Below are 18,452 nucleotides of genomic sequence, written 5' to 3' on the forward strand. Positions count from 1 at the left end.
GGACAGGCTTACATACTTGATCTTAGAAAAACGGACAGACTATACCAGTACGGCTACCATCAGTTTGGCACTGACAAACGCCGTCGAGAACGTAATTTACTTTCTATACATCTCGCTCGTACTCGCATATTAGTGCAAACGAGATGTATAGAAAGTAAATTACGTTCTCGATAGCGTAAATGTCAGTTTTGACACTGTCAGTGACTCATGGTACGGGCTCTGAACGTGACTTCGCACTGCCATACAGATTGATAATAAAATATACAAAATACTTATTATAGCGGAATACATTTATACAACAATGAATATTTAATTATGTTGAGTTAGTCTGTCATTTAATTTCATATCAACATTTTAACTAACGTAGTTATCTTTTAATCTGCATTAAATTATTATACGTGAATTATTTGACTGGTTCTTCAATGTATGGCATAAACCTATCCCTGTCCAAGTCATATTCTAATCAAATATGAACCGCGAATTCTCAGCGGCCAGTACGTACAGCAAGAAGGTTATTAGCGGATTAATGTCGCTGATTGGTAGTTATTGACATTATATGCATTTCATCTACACTTAGCTGTGTACGTTAGTGTAATAGAGACAGGCTCTGTAAACGTATCGTCTTATTTAAATGTAGGCGTAATTGTGTATGTGTGCTAATTTGGCCCGAGAATTTGAACGGTAATGTTCCCAAAGGCGGTTTCCAGTTATATGCTTTCACTGTTTCATAGTGTATTTATTTACCATGTTTAATAGATTTTTCAATTTATTCAAAACAGGATAAATACTAAATTAGATATGTACCTAATAACTATGTATTACAACAATATTATATGGAAATATTAACTACAATTATCGTATCCTTGTGTAACGTCACGATTTAGTGTATTATCTTTATGTAGTCCTCTTCCCTCCTCTTATGTAAATATTTAATGACAATCACAATATAATATTACTGCAGGAAAGGCAGTTATCGGCCACTTTGCTTTTTACATTTCCTGACAATGCGAAATCATTTCGCTTGTCATTGAAAGCATTGTTTAGCCTGCAGAAACTACTAAAACTACAAGTTGTTAGGAGTTTCCGTAGACTTTTACATCACGCTATCAATTTTTTTAAACGGCAGTTAAATGCAAATATTTAGGACAATATTATACCCATCATTTGTCGTGAAAGAACTTGACCTAAGCCCGTAGCATGACTCATTGACAGTGTCAAAACTGACATATACGCAATCGCATATAATTTGCTTTCTATACATCTCATAGAAAGTAAATTACGTTCTCGATGACGTCTATGTCAGTGCCAAACTGGTGATAGGGTCTGTGCGGAAAGAGAAGAGTCGTGGAATGTATGGGGCTCAATACATTCCACGACTCTTCTCTTTCCGCACTGACTTTAGCCACACTGGAAACTTCACTTACCTACTGTTAACTACGTCACTACCTGGTTGTCTCTGAATGTGTCTCTGTGGGTGTGTGGCGAATTTAATAAGTCCCCTGATCCTGTAAGTTGACCGACGAAGTATAACACTGTCGTACGGACCATAACACTCTTAATCACTCCTCACCTGTCGGCAAAAAGTAGAAATCCGACATTTTTCACAATGCTAGTAACGACCAGCACCAGACAGACACTAATGAGTCTTACTTCACTGGCTGTGCGTCCTGAACCACCTTTATTATGTTATCATCAAAGTCCTTTTTCCTTAAAATTAGATGTATTAAGGGAAACTATGGTCGGTGGATATTCTTTCCCGGTAAATGCGGCTAGCAACACCTCTATTGCAAAAGAGGAAAGTTATAATTTGGCGATGTGCAAAATACAGGGAAGAGGTATGGTTGTTAAGGGCAAAAACTCCGAACAAGTGGTTAGTAACGAGGTGTTGGGAAGGTGGCTACTAAGTTTCGGTCGTGCTTGTTTGATGTATTTGTCTTATTAGTCAATATTTTTCAGGTTTTTATGTCGTGATCACCAAGTTTAGGTCCATATGAAGGCCAGTAGACACTTACAGGCGCTTATAATTTCAGGGGTTACTCTGGCTTGATATTATCAAAAATCTTACAAAATTAACGTAGAGTTTTAAATAATGGTTGATTTGCTAATAAAAGGAGAACCTGTTGACACACATCTCTTTTGTGTAAGTTCACTAGCTAAAGTTACGGTTGCCAGTATACCTATGCTCTGTGACAATGACAAGTCGTATAAGGTAAAAAACCCCTTTAATTGGCAAACATGGTTGTTTGGATAACTTCATTGTGTTCTATCCAAGTACCTAATGAATTTTCCAAATGGCTCTCCTCACACACGCTCTTTGTTCGCTTCCATCGCCGCCGTTGACATCTCACCCGCCGATCTCCCAAAAACAAAATATAAAGTCATAGATAACTGTACCCAGAAAAAGGGTTGCCCCAATTTGAAGGGTCCTTCGAGATAACGGGCCTGATAACATTAATCAAAGCACATAACTCTTGAGTCGGGGCCGGTCGCCAATTTTCTGGTCACTGCCCTTTTAATTCCCTTCTTGGCGGAGTAATTTTTCACTTCAATTGGGCCACGGTAAACAGATCACGATATTTTCGCCTCGAGATAAGAATCTGGAAGGGTTGTTTGAAGGTAGCGTTTTTGCTACGATGGGTTTTTCGAGCGTGCATTTATATGGCTAAACCTCTGGTAAAATTGTTGGGTATTTTGTTTCATTAAGGTAGAACTGTTGATGGAGCCAATACAATGAAGGCATATTTAGTTAATGTTTTATATGTATGAAGTACATTATTGTTTGTTAAAGGTTATTGCAAAGAAAGTTCACGTCATAATTCATAATTCGTAATTCATAATTCGTTTATTGTCTGTAGAACATGGGCATATACAATGATAGAACATTAAAAAAAAATATAGAATCACCATGGTATGACCATGGTCTTGCCATTAGGCGTACAAACAGTCAAACTTATAACTATAACTACTTAATACATAAGTCATGCAGAATACAATATTTTAAGTACATTATTAGTTAACAAAAGCGGTCTCATATGTTAAAAACGTCTATCGTGTTATTATATTTACTATACTTTTTCTTTTTCTATTTCAGACACAGTTTACCGAATACTTATAACAGAACTCTACAGTCTACTGTCTGGTCTAGAATACATCTGAGCAAATACCTTTGATCAGTCACATCGCACAGAGAAATCCTAGGTAATCCCACACAGGGTTCGATTGGCGCACGATGCCAAACTAAGCTAAGACAAAGACGAATAGATAACGGACTGTCAATATCCGTACACACTACACAGCAGCGTTCTTTATCATCGTTGTAATTGGTGCCGTTACGCGCCGCGTGCCGAGGTATCCAACTGCACTAAAGCATGACGAAAATTTTTTTTCGAAAATGTTTGTGCTGATCTGGATCTGGATCTAAGCCCTTTCTAGAAAACTTTACGCGAAAATGTAGTCTCTAACGTCTTCCTCTACTCGTGCGCATCATGTATAATATTTAGTAAAGCGCTTTTGCCATTCGCTTAACACAGTTTGCTTCATCTAAATTAAGCGGTGGCTCCTTAATAAATATTTCTATCGGAGACGCCAACTACGACAATAAGGAATGCAATATTGTACGGAGATTACCAGTTTTTATTAAAACGTGTCTAGCAAACCCACCTCCTGCCAAGACAGCTCGTAGCCCCTAGGTTTACGCAAAATCTAGGCACCCCCCTCACGTCTTAATCGTTGAATCTCAAAAGCATTCTAGCTTCACGTAACATAAAGTAAAATTTGTATGAACCGATTTGGTTTTGTATTGCATTTAAAAATAAACATTTCTATGTGATAATGTGATATTTCAGCAATTCTAAAATCTCTGTTAAATTTAAAGAAGTCGCTTTCTTTGTCACTCGTCACCATGGTTACGGTCGCCTGAGTCGCTCTCAAACCCTTGTTACCTAAAGTAAAAAGTTAATCCACCCATATATTTGCATTTGAGGAACAGCTGATCCCTATTCTAAAACTGGGTTTCCCATTACCCCGTTCGGTATCAATGATACAACTTCAGTCACTTCAGTGATACTGGCACCTCATTAGCGGGGGCTGTAATTTGGAGCACTCTGTGGCGGCCCGTTTGTGTACGGTCTGGTTTCGACATGTCATTGACGCGTTGACGGGTTTGATGAATAGGGCAGTTGATGCCGTTTAATTGTGTATAAGATTTGCAAAAACACGATATAATTTAAACGTCACTTAAGACACAAAAAAATATTTTTACGACAGGAACGGGGTATGCCGGAATCGTGGGCAAGGACCTCTCCACGGTAAGACCGTCTTGAAGTGTTGGTGACGGTGAACACGGGATCGAAATTAGAGTTTAGGTACCGATATAGCAACCCCCTACCCTACCTGCGATTAAATTTTGGCCCCCCAAAATCCGATGTCTGTTTCTATTACTGTTTTTAGCTAGGTACCTAATGTTTAGAGTGGTCTAGCTCTATACTTCTTTAAAGTAGGTGCATTTGCTCCAGTTTTACAGTTGCTCTGGCTGACCTTAATTATTTCCAATATTTTTTATTGGTCACACCATTTAACCGGTTATTCCTTTCCTTTTCGTGCAGCCACGAAATACATTATTGAAAAGAAACGACACTATTATACAATACACCCTACCCGGTGTTACCATTGTAAATATTATGTATGAAAGTACCATTATTATTTAAAAGACGACCGAACAATGCTTCTCAAACTTTGCTCGACTGCGCGCCAAGTTTCGCCGGGATTGCTAAATAAATATTTAATATGCAAAGTTCAATTGAATTCAGTTTTGAATAAGTTAGTTTGATGAATTTATTATATGTAAGTAGTGTTTGAAGAGTTATTACATCATTTAACTTTGCCGGGTTTGCCCTTGTAGTAGTAGTACTAGTAGTGGGTTTGAATAAAAGTGATATATATAATAATAATTCCCATAAAGAACTTATTCCGAATGCCAATCAAATTATAGTTCGGGATGAAATCAATCATTATTTGTTCCTTAAATTAATTCAAACTTACTTCAATTACTAGTTATTATGAATCCATTGCAACGCAAAATACCAATATTTTAAATACCTAAACTTAAATTTTCTTCATCTTTTTAACTACTTATGTAGGTACCTATTTGATTAACATTAACATGTATGTACCCACTGTACATACCAATAACATAAGTAACAACACTCCTTACGGACTTAATTAAGTTTCTCCGTACGAAATTAGCAATATTCAATAAGTTGTACAATAAATAAGTTTTTACGAATGTTTGAGAACCAGTACACAGGTGAGACGAACTAATTTTGAATATCAAAGACCCAAGTCTATTCATGAGTTGAAGCCGGCTGCCGTTTAGTCGCGCCGCTCGCCGCTGCCGCTCGCCATACAAATACGGACTGTAAATAGTGAATATATTGTAACCAATTCATAAAAAATTACTAGACTTCGTTAGTTAATTAATGTTTTGTCCCTTTCTTACAAATACAAAAGTTAAAATGATAGAATAAGACAAACGATTAATAGCTAATTGAGGCGCGTGAAATAACGCCAGTAGTGATTGTGATAGTGAGTGAAATTGTTTGCATTTTGTGTTTAAGGTTGAACAAAAAACTTACATCTTCAGTTTCATATGCAAAAATAGTAATTTGACGTATCAGACTGATGTTAACTTTGAGTACCATTCTTCATCCTGGGTTCTTTATAACTACTATTAAAAACGCGGTATTCATTATGTATAATTTGTTTTGGCGAGACAAAATACATTTATACATAAATATCTCGATTTTAATAGTGTTTATAATGTAAATGACCATGTTAGCTTGAAATAATACCTTTCTTGTGAAACAATAATTATCTTTATCTACACACATGTCATTAGTGCTCTATAATGCGTTCAGAAACCGTAGGAAATGACAAGCTTTATTACAACCAATTTTACTATGAGAACTTTCTTATCTGTGGTAGTAGGAAAATTTGTACTTTAATGTACGAGTACATAGGTAACGTTATAGATTTTTGTAAGGTTATGAGTTTAAATTTGGAACAGCAGTCAAAACTCAAGTGGGTCTCTATTCTAGTATCCATAGATATTAAAACAGTTATCGATACGAAACGTCAATTTAGTATGTTTTTTTAATATAAACCGCACGATATTTGATCTCGAGTGACATGAGAATAGGGACTTCATTCTTTTGTCTAGGAATTAAAAAAAACTACGGATGTGTGACATGCGTGAAAAAGTTTTCATTCACCGCCATTTGACGTACAGTTTATCTTTTAGTTAGTTTTAAGTATGTGTTTAGATAAAGTAGTGTATGTAACTGTACATAATTAGGCATTAAAATACTCGTGTGATCCTTTTAAGAAACTCACTAACGTTCGTTTCTTAAACCCACACTCGTATTTTAATGCCTCTCATTATGTAGCAGTCACATAAACTACTATAGAATATCTCTTCAGCCTTCATTCAGTTACTTAATGGACATGTATCCAAAAAGACACCTAAGACTTTACCTAAGTTAAATTTGATGACGTTTTCTGAGGAATCAAAACGAAATACGTGCTATCTTATTAAATAACATCTTTCTCCTGTTTTGAAGATGTAACCACCAAAAGAACTCTTTTAACTTTCACAAAAGTAATTCAGAATAAAATAATTCGTCAACAATATTACATGTCACAAAAACGATTTGTGCTTGTGTGATGTTGACGTGTTTCAACAAATTGCCTCATATTTTTAATAAATAGTGCGAGAGGGAAATATATTGTACTCAGCTGTTTCCTAAAGCCAAGCCAACATTTTAATTAGTTAATAAAACATCGTGTCTGTCGCAGAACGGAAAACGAATAGACTCTGTTAAGTCTGGGCTCTGTATTTATGCAATTATAACTCATTTTTACTAGTATAATGCATAGAGATGAGTGCACTGGGACATTATCGCTAATATAACAGTTTTGTGTACCTTTTGTTGTGTTTTGTTAGATGGATATTTTAATTACAGCTCTCTATTAGCCTTCTACAGAAACAATACTTTGGACACTTGAACCGAAAAGCGAATATTTTCACTCACTATTTTGCTTTTAATAGCCCAACAGACAGGCTCTGGGTTCCAATGGAATTTTGCCGATACCTATTTATGTCAATTGTGCTTGATTTATACCTGTAGAATAATATCGAGTGATCAAGTAGGTACAATATTCTCAATTCACACTGGCTCCATGAATATTTCAGTTACTTTAAAAATAATATTATTTTTCTACTCGTCTACTGCAATGCTTGAATTAAGACTTCGTATACCAAAGTGAAATCGCATACTTTTTTCACTATGGAACCCCAACTCAACTATAATATTCATTTCGATACGGTTTAGTCGACTATAATATTCATTTCGATACAGTTTAGTCAACTATAATGAAATTGACCAATCGAAAGCGCGGAGCAACCAGGGCCTCATGAGTTACGAGGTGTCGTTGACCATCCGGCCGGGGGCGCGGGGCGCGGGGTCGGGTCGCGTACGAGTATGAATGGATCGCGGCTGCTCGCGCATCTTAGCTGTATACTTTTGTTTTTTTTTACCTACATATATGATTCTTCTACTATTTTTTTTGTTTTTTTTTTGTTGACTCGTAGAAAAAGTATTGTATACAATAGTGATATAATCAAGCTCTTCAATCTCGTACCTTACTTAGGCAACTCAGCAAGCTTCATTGCCTAAACACGGTACTCGACTGAAAAGCTCTCCATTATATCACGATTGTATAAAATACTATTTCATGAGAGAACATAATAACAAAAGTTCCCTAACTACGAGTATTTAGTCTGTGGTATTGGTCTCAATTATATCGTTTCTTCGCAACATCCGGTAATCTGAGGCGTGAACAAATTTCGTCCGGCAATACATCAGAATAGCGACAACGAAAATAGTTTTATAGGACGATATAACGACCATGATTTAAATACATTTTTATTCCCTTGGTTTGTAGAAAACGTATGTGAATGTAGATTGATATACAGGGTGCTTCCTGTAACAGGAGCAATAAATTAAACTAAAGGCTGTACTCCTCAAACTGACCAACATTTATTCAGCAACTTTTAAAAATTATAAATCCTTTAGACTTCCTATTTTTCATACAAAATAAATATTGTCTTCAATGTACGCTGACATCAGTGTGTTTGACGTTGCTTGTCACGCTTTAAACATAACAAAATTTGCAATATTGCGTCTTAGAATAAACTTTAAAGTGTAATAGAAATCAAAACATGAGTTATTTATAAAAGTTGCTGAATAAATGTTGGTCAGTTTGAGGAGTACAGCCTACAGTTTAATTTATTGCTCCTATTACAGGAAGCACCCTGTAAATGAACGAAGAACCGTCGCGTTCGTTCAGATTATGACTTATCTTCTTTAATCATTACCTATGTATACTCTAAAGGGAAATTGTTGAATTTTACAATGTATTTTTAATCTGTTACATGTTCTTCTATTTCGTAATCGACTGTCGAGATCTTGTTTATAAATGTTGTCGTTTTGGTAAATATTTCTAATATTTCTATTGCGTGAAAACAAATAGGTACTCGTATAATATGTGAACTGATAATTAAATTGAACTCGGGATATAGTTGGGTTATGTAATAGCAAAATATTCAAATTAGAGTCAACTTTATTTTCTATTTTGTATACAGAAATAAGAAAAATAATAACCAAAGCTATAAGTAGGTAGGTACTTACATTATTACTACTTTTGGTTTGTTTATGACATGAAATATTAAGGAAATATAAAACCAGTATCAGGTCAAGAAAACGCATTTAATTACAATTTTACTGACCTTGTGTTGTATGTGTTATTTGAAAGTATGTATTGTCCAAAGTTTTAAAGATGTTAAATAAATGTTTTTTTTTTCTTTCAATTGACAACATTTACCACTCTATGTATAGTTGCCAGTCTAGTCCGCCGACAAATATATTAACCGCAATTCATAATACCCGTGTCGACATGTTTGACGCTCTCAAAGGCTAATTGCCTCACCTTTGACTAATTCCTCACCTCGCCACACGTCAACTAATCGTCTTTCTTTTTCAGCGTTCTAAATACGGCGCAAAGGCACATTAAGCTGTGAAAATCAAGATGGCCGCGATTGCGCGCCAAATCCTGCGTAAGCGTCAGATGGCGCTTCCGCGTCCGTTCCGTTCGAAATAGTCATTAGTGTTTTGACAGTGGTGGTGTAGTGTCGTGATGCTCGTGATGTGATATAGTGTTGTGTGGTAGAATGTCTGAGGAACGGTCGCGGCGGCTGTCGCAGCTGTTCGACCCGCTGGCGCGGTTCACCGACCACAGCGGCGCTGGTCACTCGGCCAGCACGCCAAACAGCCCGAGGTTGATGCCGCGGAGGTCGAGGGATCCGCCGCCGCCGCCGCCTAGGTGAGTTGAGCAATGTGCATTCAGTATAGCAATTACTTAGAACCTTTCGAAGGCCTGAAAATAAGGTGTTCCCATTGTTTACAATGAAATCTAGCAAAACTATTGTGCCTATTATAGCCTTACGTGGGGTTTTGATAACCAGAAAGTTGTTTTCGAACCCCCGTTTAAAACACTCTAACATACAACACATAACAGAACATAAGGTACCTATATGATTTAATTTAAAAAAGGTCCAGAGCTAGCTGTAGTGAACTCACAGCATGCAATGCAGTAGCCGGTATACAATGAATTAAATAGTTGTTTTTGCCTAGTCGTACGTAGTCAATGGCCCGATCGCGTATGTAGTCAAGAAGCGTCCAAACCTCTTCTATTATTCAAACACTTTATAGTTCGATAACATACTACTTAAAATATTCGTCAACGAAAACCAGTTTACTAACAAGTTAATTAATCAAATGAGCTTCGTAAAGTGACGGCTTTCAACTTTGCCCTTTTACGTGATAGTTTGCCATTTGATTTTAAACCGTGATCGACTTTTGTAAAGTTGCCTTTTGCTTGTATTTTTTTTAATAATTATTCTAAGTGGATGCAGTTGCAGACGTTAATTAAGTTCGTCTTAGAAGTCAATTGATTTTGGTGCAGTCGTTCGCAGTTCACAGAGGTCAAGTTTTGCATAATGTCATGCACAACGTATTAACCTTTAAGTGGCATTTTGATTTGTTTGGCATGAACATTATTAATACAGTAATTTTATGCACCTTTAGGTAAACATACGATGGCCGGTAATTTATTAAAATTATCGATTGCTTGACAACCACTATATCTATCTGCTTATCAAGCTCGCCAGCTTGATAAGCCCAGGTTCCAGACCGCCGTCCCAGGTTCGAATCCTGGTAAGGAGCAAAAGGCGAAACTGTAAAGATTCCTAGTTTGATCAAATAGCCAAAACAAACATCAAACCGAATAAAAAGATTTGGTTGAAAGTACACCAAGCCGCAAAATTGTATGGCCACTTTATGAATGAATTAACTTACATCACTGTGTCCATCAAATTTTTCAGCTTGCTATACAGTCGAAGGCAACGATATAATAACATATGACCGTATTGTCATGATAATAACGGCCCGATTCGGATTTTGTAATAGACATCTGTTAGATATCTTTTAGACATCGCCAAGATACGATAACGATATGTATAAGATCTAACCTGTCAAATTTGACATTTCCGCGATTCTGGAGATACTCTTGAACGATTTCCGCAAGATATTACTTAGAGATCTAATTCACATCTAATAGATATCTAACACGATCTATCGTAAAAGTGACATTGGTTGCCCGAATTGCGCTGCAAAAGAGAACTAGTTGAAATCTAAACTATAACGTATCTAGAATGGATCTAGTACGTGTCGTCTCTTGTGAATATTTTGAAGTTCGAATACGGCAGTATGATCGTGTAGAGGTACATAGACATTTTCGTGGCCCCTGAATACCTATCAAGTTAAGGTTCGAGACAGACGTCGGAAAGACTTTCAATGCTGGACAATTCTGCCCCAAAATATCGCTACTTGGCCGTTCAGACACTGAGTTTCTTGCGATCTAGGCCAGATCGTCGGTCTATTTCGTAGGAGGCCTTCCCACGCTCTTTCGAGGCTCTGCTGTCGTTCAAGAACCTCTCGTCCCCTGCAGTCATGTGTCAAGAAAAGTAATTTATTTATATCTTTGGCTATACTCAGCTATACTTTTGACCCCGCCTTTATTTGATCACTTCCTAGTCGGTGTGTAGGCGAATGCAAAGTTGAAAGATACCGTTTAATCCGTAATGGATTAGGTACATGATGAAATGATTAGTAGGTAGTTACTATAGGTACATGTCTTTTTTATCCGGTTTAAAAAATAAAGAGGGTTGTAGTCCATTGGTATCTCCTATTTGATTAACACGACTATCCGATTTGAAAGACTTTTTTATTTGATTGGGATGTTGGTCTCATTGTCATTACCTACGTTATGATGATGATAGGAGTCTGGACAAATAGAGATCTGGATATTTTATAGCCATGCCTATTGTGATTTGGCTATTGTTGCAGTCTTCTATGAAGAACATTATAAAACTTTTGGTCTGTTCTTTTTTGATAAATATTATTTACGAATAAGTAGGTAGGTTTTGATGCCGAATGAAGTTCGTGTCCAGATATTTTTGAATGTAACAACTACACGCAATACTTTTGTGGTCGAGTGTATACTAGGAGTGGCTACGGCGTCAAGTGTCGGTACAGTTAGCATCAAAAGTAGCGGATCTGATTACGCGTCAAAAGTATTATAAGAGGTCTAATCATTTTATTAAAACAACGGTATGTGTGATAAAAATACATTTATTTGGCACAATGAATATAATCTCTTTGAGCCTGATTAACCACACGCACGCGACAGTAGGTATACACTTAGACACATACTATAATTATTATCTCGGGTTCTCACAAAACAAAACGAACTGACCTGCTCACAATTCAAATACCTTCTACCATTTTTAATATTGATCGACCTTATAGTTCGAACGTCACCCCACGAATGATCGTTCAATATTCAAGATGGAGGGATCGATCACGTGACCATTCACGTGATCGATCATTACAAATACTTTTAAAAGTCACTTAGCTTATTTAATCTAGAAAAATGTTTTATAAGTACTAAAAATCTATATAAACCACACAGTATCCTTACAGCTCGGCCATCCTGCTAGAGCAAGTCCCTTTGCTCATCTACATTTACCATTCGATTAAATGTTAGATATACTGGTTTTATAACAGTATATTACAAAATAAAGTATATTTTAACTAAGCTATACGAATTTATATGGTCACTATTTTTATTTATTAGCATTCAGTTAATTATTATTAATGAACTCATTGAACAACGTCAAGAAAGCCTAATCAATAGCACTTATATAACACATAATAATCAAACAACATAATGTTAGGATATTTTAGGATTTCTATTAGTACACACACACCTCTACCTAATTACAGATACAGATACAATTGAAAATCCGAACTTACAATAGTGCAATATTAATTAAAAAATTATCAATTTATCTAAATTACCTATGTCCTAGATCCTAGACTAACAGCCATGCAAATTAGCCATGATGATTACTCAGACCCATTTGGACTTTCGGTGTCGTCACTGCCAAATTCGGAACTACTTACTTACTTACCATGCTTGTTATCAAACACAACCAAAATTTTAATTTATTTATCGCACTTATGTTTTCATAACGATGGTTGCCCTTTTCCGTGTTAGTGGTGTATCTTCGACTACTTAGCGATCGTTAGGAAGGCATCTAATAATCCTATACGGTCCCTGGTATTTGCTACCCAATTTTGATTTACCACCACTCGGCACTTCTCTCCTAACGCTCACTAGGTCCGTGATTAATCTAACGGGTGTTCCAAAATAGCTCATGTAGTCGCGGAAGACCTTCACCGTTGTTGAGGTCTTTGTATTTCGAACAGGCTGGATGTTAATGAATTTAGAAAAGCTGTCATTTATAACAAGGAGGTAATCACCGTGAGGGTCTCTAGTTCAAATGAATGCGAACGTTGCTTATCTGGTGTAGTTTTCCGGCTAAAGTACGAGACTGGCTTAAAAGGGCCTTCGTCACTTTTTTTTTGGAAAAGCAACTGAGTCTTACGTTTCGGGTCATAAATATTGAGAATAGATCTAGATATTAGTTTTCCCTTTAATGAGTTGAATGCATCATCCTGGTCACTGATTCTGGTCACTTCCATTCATTGCCTTTCTTCAGCATGTCTGTCAGTGGTCTGCGTATCACAGTTAAGTCACGTACAATCCTGCTAAAGAAGCTTGCCAAGCCTATAAATAGCTTTAGAGTCAATCCACCTATCGTTATATTGACTTGTACAATATATTATAATCTTTCATAAGTAGCCATAATTTCCTTGTATTCAGTCTTAATTTTTAGTGTAACCTCTGTATTTATAATTATAATTTTGTTCAATAAAGATCCTCTTCCCCATATATCTTAATTGATATTATTTTTATTATTTTATTTTTATGACATGTTTCCCTTAAATCTAAATCTTACGTATTTTAGTAGGTAACATCTTAATTTAATCTATTCTGTAGTTTTAATTTTAGTTGTAATTTAATTTTTTTTTTTATGTTTCCCATCCCTTTGAGCCATGTTTCTTGATTAATAAAATATATAATAATATAGGTAATCATAACATCAACTTTTTTTTTTATTCCTGTACGGTCACGTTAGCTTTTGTCTTACCTAATTATCGCTTTACGCGGCCAGCTACACCTACCGTTACAGGCAGGTTGCTAGTGTCAAAATTTAATTCAATTTATTCCCGTCGGTTTTCTATTTAGAGTTAACGCACTACCCAATACCCATATTGACAAAACACAAAAGATTTGTATGTATTTTTTTTTATCAGGATATCGATAATAGTTATATTTGGAATTGTTTCTCTACTACTACCTACAGAACACTGGAAGATGACCTAGCTTGCCACAGGTCCGCTGTCTTTTTACCCAGGAAACTTTTGTGTTCTTCCTCGTTACAATTATGACAAACAATTTTATTAGAGGGTTAATCCGATTGTTTTATAGTAGGGTTATCTAACTATTTCCTATCTTGTCCCTGCTTATCCAATTTTTGACCTATTTCTCTGTTAAACCCCACCTTAACTGTTTCTAAATACTTAAGACCCTCTTCAGGTTCACGAAAGCACGGTCCTCTATACCATCTAACAAGCAGTCAACAACAGCTTTCCAACCCTTAATACAAAATCTGCTTAATAAATCTAACTTTGTCATATAGTAATAGTGCTCAAGTGAATCTCCATATTTAGCTTTCTTGGAGAGCATAGTTGTTAAAAGTTCCGCGTAATCATCACAACATGGGAAAGATTCTACAAGTTTCTTTTTCTACTCCGACCACGTGTAGAGGACAGTGCTGGGATCCTGGTACAAAGATTTAGCAGGGCCTGTAAGTTTCGGAAGCGTAAAATGTATAATCTCTTTCTCTGTCCACCCGTAAATCTCAGCACTCCTCTACTTTGTAAGCCATGTAAGAATGGTTTAATCTTTCTACATTTGGATCGGACTCGTGAACATTATTTAACGACAATTTAGAAGATAAACTGCCTTTCATATCTTTTATGGTGTTCAAAAATTTACTTATAACATTTTCACCAAATTCGGGTAGTTTACTTACGCTATCACGCCGTTAATTAAGACTATGTTTGGGAATTTTTTTTGAACCGATCGACGCTCGGAGAGTGAGAGTATATATAACCTTTTATGTCCAGAGGTTATGCGATAGTCATCATCAGAACTGTTATTATAAATATATTGCCTATTTCTCTCCATGCGTCCATACCGTCTTGGGACTCACATGATGTCGTGGGTGCTTATATATAATTATCCTCGTTGTCTTCATAAGAGGAATTCCGCGACCTCCGCAATTTCCGTCAGGCTCGTGCGTCCACATATGGTGACGTGCTTCTACTGCGCGGAATGTGGCTTGACGGTCCACCGTGGCAATCTCTAACAGATTCCCCGCGCGAGCGGCGGCGCCAAGAGGCACTACCATTGTAGCCGCCCAAATTTCGTGTTCGCGAACATGAATCTCTCTCAAGCCATAAATCGCGATCATATTCTTCATCATGCAGCAAGTGTTTGCGGCTTTGCCTTCCTTTCAGGCTCCCTTCCGCTCCCTCACTTGGCATGCCAGATGACTTACGCGTTGGACGTTCCCGAATCTCACATTCGTTAACGTCCACTTCTGTGACATTAAGATCTGAACTTCGCATCTTTCTGCCTGCCATCAAAAAATGGACAAACAAAGACGCGGCCACGCTAACAAGACTGGCCAAGAATAGAAACGACTTTGCAAAGGTGGCCACCGACGCCCGCTAGGGCATGGCAACAGAAGGAGAAGATCTCTCTGCACCCACCATCGCTGACCTTATCGTCATTTACTGTCCATGTACGTACTGACTAAATAAGAACATTTTTTAATACCATGGCTGCAATAAACGATTATGATTACGTCCATCACTGAAACTTATGGGCACGTATTTAAACCGGTCATCTAATTAATCAAATTTGGGTAGTTTAAAAAATAGAAATGGGTACTAAATTAATAGATTGGCAACAAAAAGGGAGCCTTAAAATATATCAATACGAGTTGTATTTTATTACTGTTACAGCTTTTTGTTTACTTTTAGACAGGTACCAATTATTTATTTGGCATCTGGAGACCTTTTTATGAAGCACATTTTAAAAAGAAAATGGCTATCTATTAATTCAAAAATGAAGTTCTTTTAAAATATTTTGTTTGGTTACTACCTCTACACTGACTACACAGTCAACCTAACATGCTCCTCCTCGCCTCGCTCGTCGTCGCACCTACTCTGGCAGAATACAGTGGTAACTTTTGAAATAAGTACTAATTAAAAATTTAAAGACCTAATGGTACAATGGCCATTAGGTGTTTCATGATTAGGGATTTCGACTATAAGTATATCGCTTTGCAATATTTTAGTTATTATTTTAGACGCCAACCTATCACTTCAAGTTCCCTATATGTTTTTTTTTGGTGGCTTGATTTTGCTGCCAGTTTTTTTTTTATAATTATCATGCTTATATTTGAGACTAATATAAACTTATTGGCTCTAAACTATTAATGCACAGCCAAATAATATTATTGTATGCCCAATGAAAGTTCCTGTTTAATATTTCAGTTGCCCCGTTAATAATAAGCCAAACTTATATTTGTACGGTTAATTATCGCCGCTCCTTCCAATTTTTAACCGTCCTTACAAACATTACGAGTGTTGTAGCGTCATCTTGCACTATATGGTTAAAAATATGATTAGAATAGTACACGTTGTTTTTTTTAAAAGAGCTCTATCAGCTGACAAAGTACCTTGATATCAGTTAAGTACCTTGATGTCTAACACGATTTAAACCCGTAATATCAGCATTTCCAACAGGTTCTAACAACCCGAAATATTATCATCCCTGCCAATTTATTAAATTTTCACTAAGTTCAGGGAGTTTTCAGGGGCCTGAAAGATCTTTACATGTTGTTTCTAATGAAGTTCTACACAATATCAAAAGGAATGCGTTCGTGCATTGGTGGGTATCCAAGAACCCGATAGCTGCAAGCCACATTTTTTTTTGAGCACGGCATACTTACGCTGCCATGTCTTTATATTTTAGAATTATGTATTTATGTCAAAAAAAACATACACTTGTTCAAACAGCTGCCAAATCGAAGGCTAAAATACAAACTTGAGCTACCCGCGCCTAAATTACAAATATATAGGAAAAGCCCTCTTTATGCAGCAGCTAAATGCTACAATCATATTCCAGACTTTATAAAGGCAGAGGAAAGGGATACAACATACGCAAAAAGATTGAAATGGTTCCTTGCGAGAAAAGTGTATTATTCTATTAATGATTTCTTCGCAGATAGCTTTAATATGTAATTTATTAGTTCTATTTATATAATTTAATACGATGCTACTTTTTGTGCTTTATTGCATGACATATGTAAATATTATAAATCTTAGTTTAAGGAAATGTTTGTCATACCCTTTTAGGGTCCATGAGGTACTTACTTGTATAAATGTTGTAACATCTCTTGTTGTAACCATGGTGCAATAAATAAATAATTGATTGATTGATTGATTTGTAGTTATAACAAGTTTCAGCTGCTTTCAGCAGCCTGAAATATCGTTTCAGGTCGTTTCTAATGAAGCTCTACACAATATCAAAACATTTGAAATATTCACAAGCTTCAGTCACTTTCAGCAGGCTGAAATATCGTTTCAGGCCGTTTTGAATGAGGCTCTACATTAATGTAGAATTGAAACTTTTACAAATTTCAGTTATTTTCATCAACCAGACATATTTCAGGCCGATTCTAATAATTATCTACACTGTATCAAAAATTCTAAATTTTCATCAATTATCAGTGTTTTTCAGCAGCCTGAAGCAACGTCGCGTCGCAGGGCGCGTCGAAACGGGTTCATTATTTATTTTATAAAAATGATTTTAAATTCTCCTCATCATGGTTACATTAAAATTTAATTATCCGTACCATTTACGAAGCATTTAAGTATGAATCTATTATAAGGATTTATTTCTTCATTTACCATATCGTTTAGTTTCTTTATACTTATAATCTGGTCATTATTTGAATAAACAACTATTATAAATATAGACTTGTTCACATGAATGTAACACGTGCATACTCAAACTCAATGTAATTCGAAGAATAAAAGAAAAACGAAAAGGGAAGGAGAATGGGAAGTTATATTGCATTGCCTTATTAGCATATCATCACGCATCTAGTTTTAGGCAAAACTTGAAAATATAATTATATTTACAAGTACCTACACTAAGATAAGAATAAACACTTAATTGCGAACCAATCAAAACATTATTAAATCTGACCGTCGCAATTGAAATACATTGTATAGGTAATAAAGTAAATAGGTATTTAATAGAATGCAACACCCAACCTTAGGTATTGGAAATTATAATTATCTTTGTAGTGTAAAACTTGTAACTGTTGTTTTTTGTCAAAACAGCTCAGAACAGGACAATACGTTTTAACGTATGCATGCACTCGTTTCATAATATATTTCTCACGTAAACAAATTTGAGGTCACGAAATCAAAACGACTCAAGATGTTATTACATTACATTATTTTATTATTTCGTTTACTTTCCTAGTTGTATTAAGCTATCATTATTTAAGTGTGAGCACGAATCTCACACTAAATAATAATTAGTCAAAATAAGTGGTCAACAAAAACAATATCATTTAATTGTTATGTGTCATTATTGTATTCATTGTGCCAGGGCCGATTAATTAACTTTTGCAGGCGGGATAAACGAGCGATTTGTAAAAATACTCGCCTATCCTCACTTCTGAGATATAAGAGGTCTAATCATTTTATTAAAACAACGGT

The 18,452-nt window shown here is 35.9% G+C and overlaps 1 protein-coding gene across 1 annotated transcript in view; it reads left to right on the plus strand.

Moving 5' to 3' along the window:
- The window catches only part of LOC134653446 (uncharacterized protein CG43867), a 447,433-nt gene that overhangs the window by 98,564 nt on the left and 330,417 nt on the right, over window positions 1-18,452 (plus strand). The window contains exon 3 of the mRNA XM_063508812.1: window positions 9,100-9,438. Within this exon, the coding sequence (XP_063364882.1) occupies window positions 9,287-9,438 (152 nt within the window). The 5' untranslated portion in view covers window positions 9,100-9,286. The remainder of the gene's footprint in view (window positions 1-9,099; window positions 9,439-18,452) is intronic.

Source organism: Cydia amplana, chromosome 13, assembly GCF_948474715.1.
Source record: "Cydia amplana chromosome 13, ilCydAmpl1.1, whole genome shotgun sequence".
NCBI lineage: Eukaryota > Metazoa > Arthropoda > Insecta > Lepidoptera > Tortricidae > Cydia > Cydia amplana.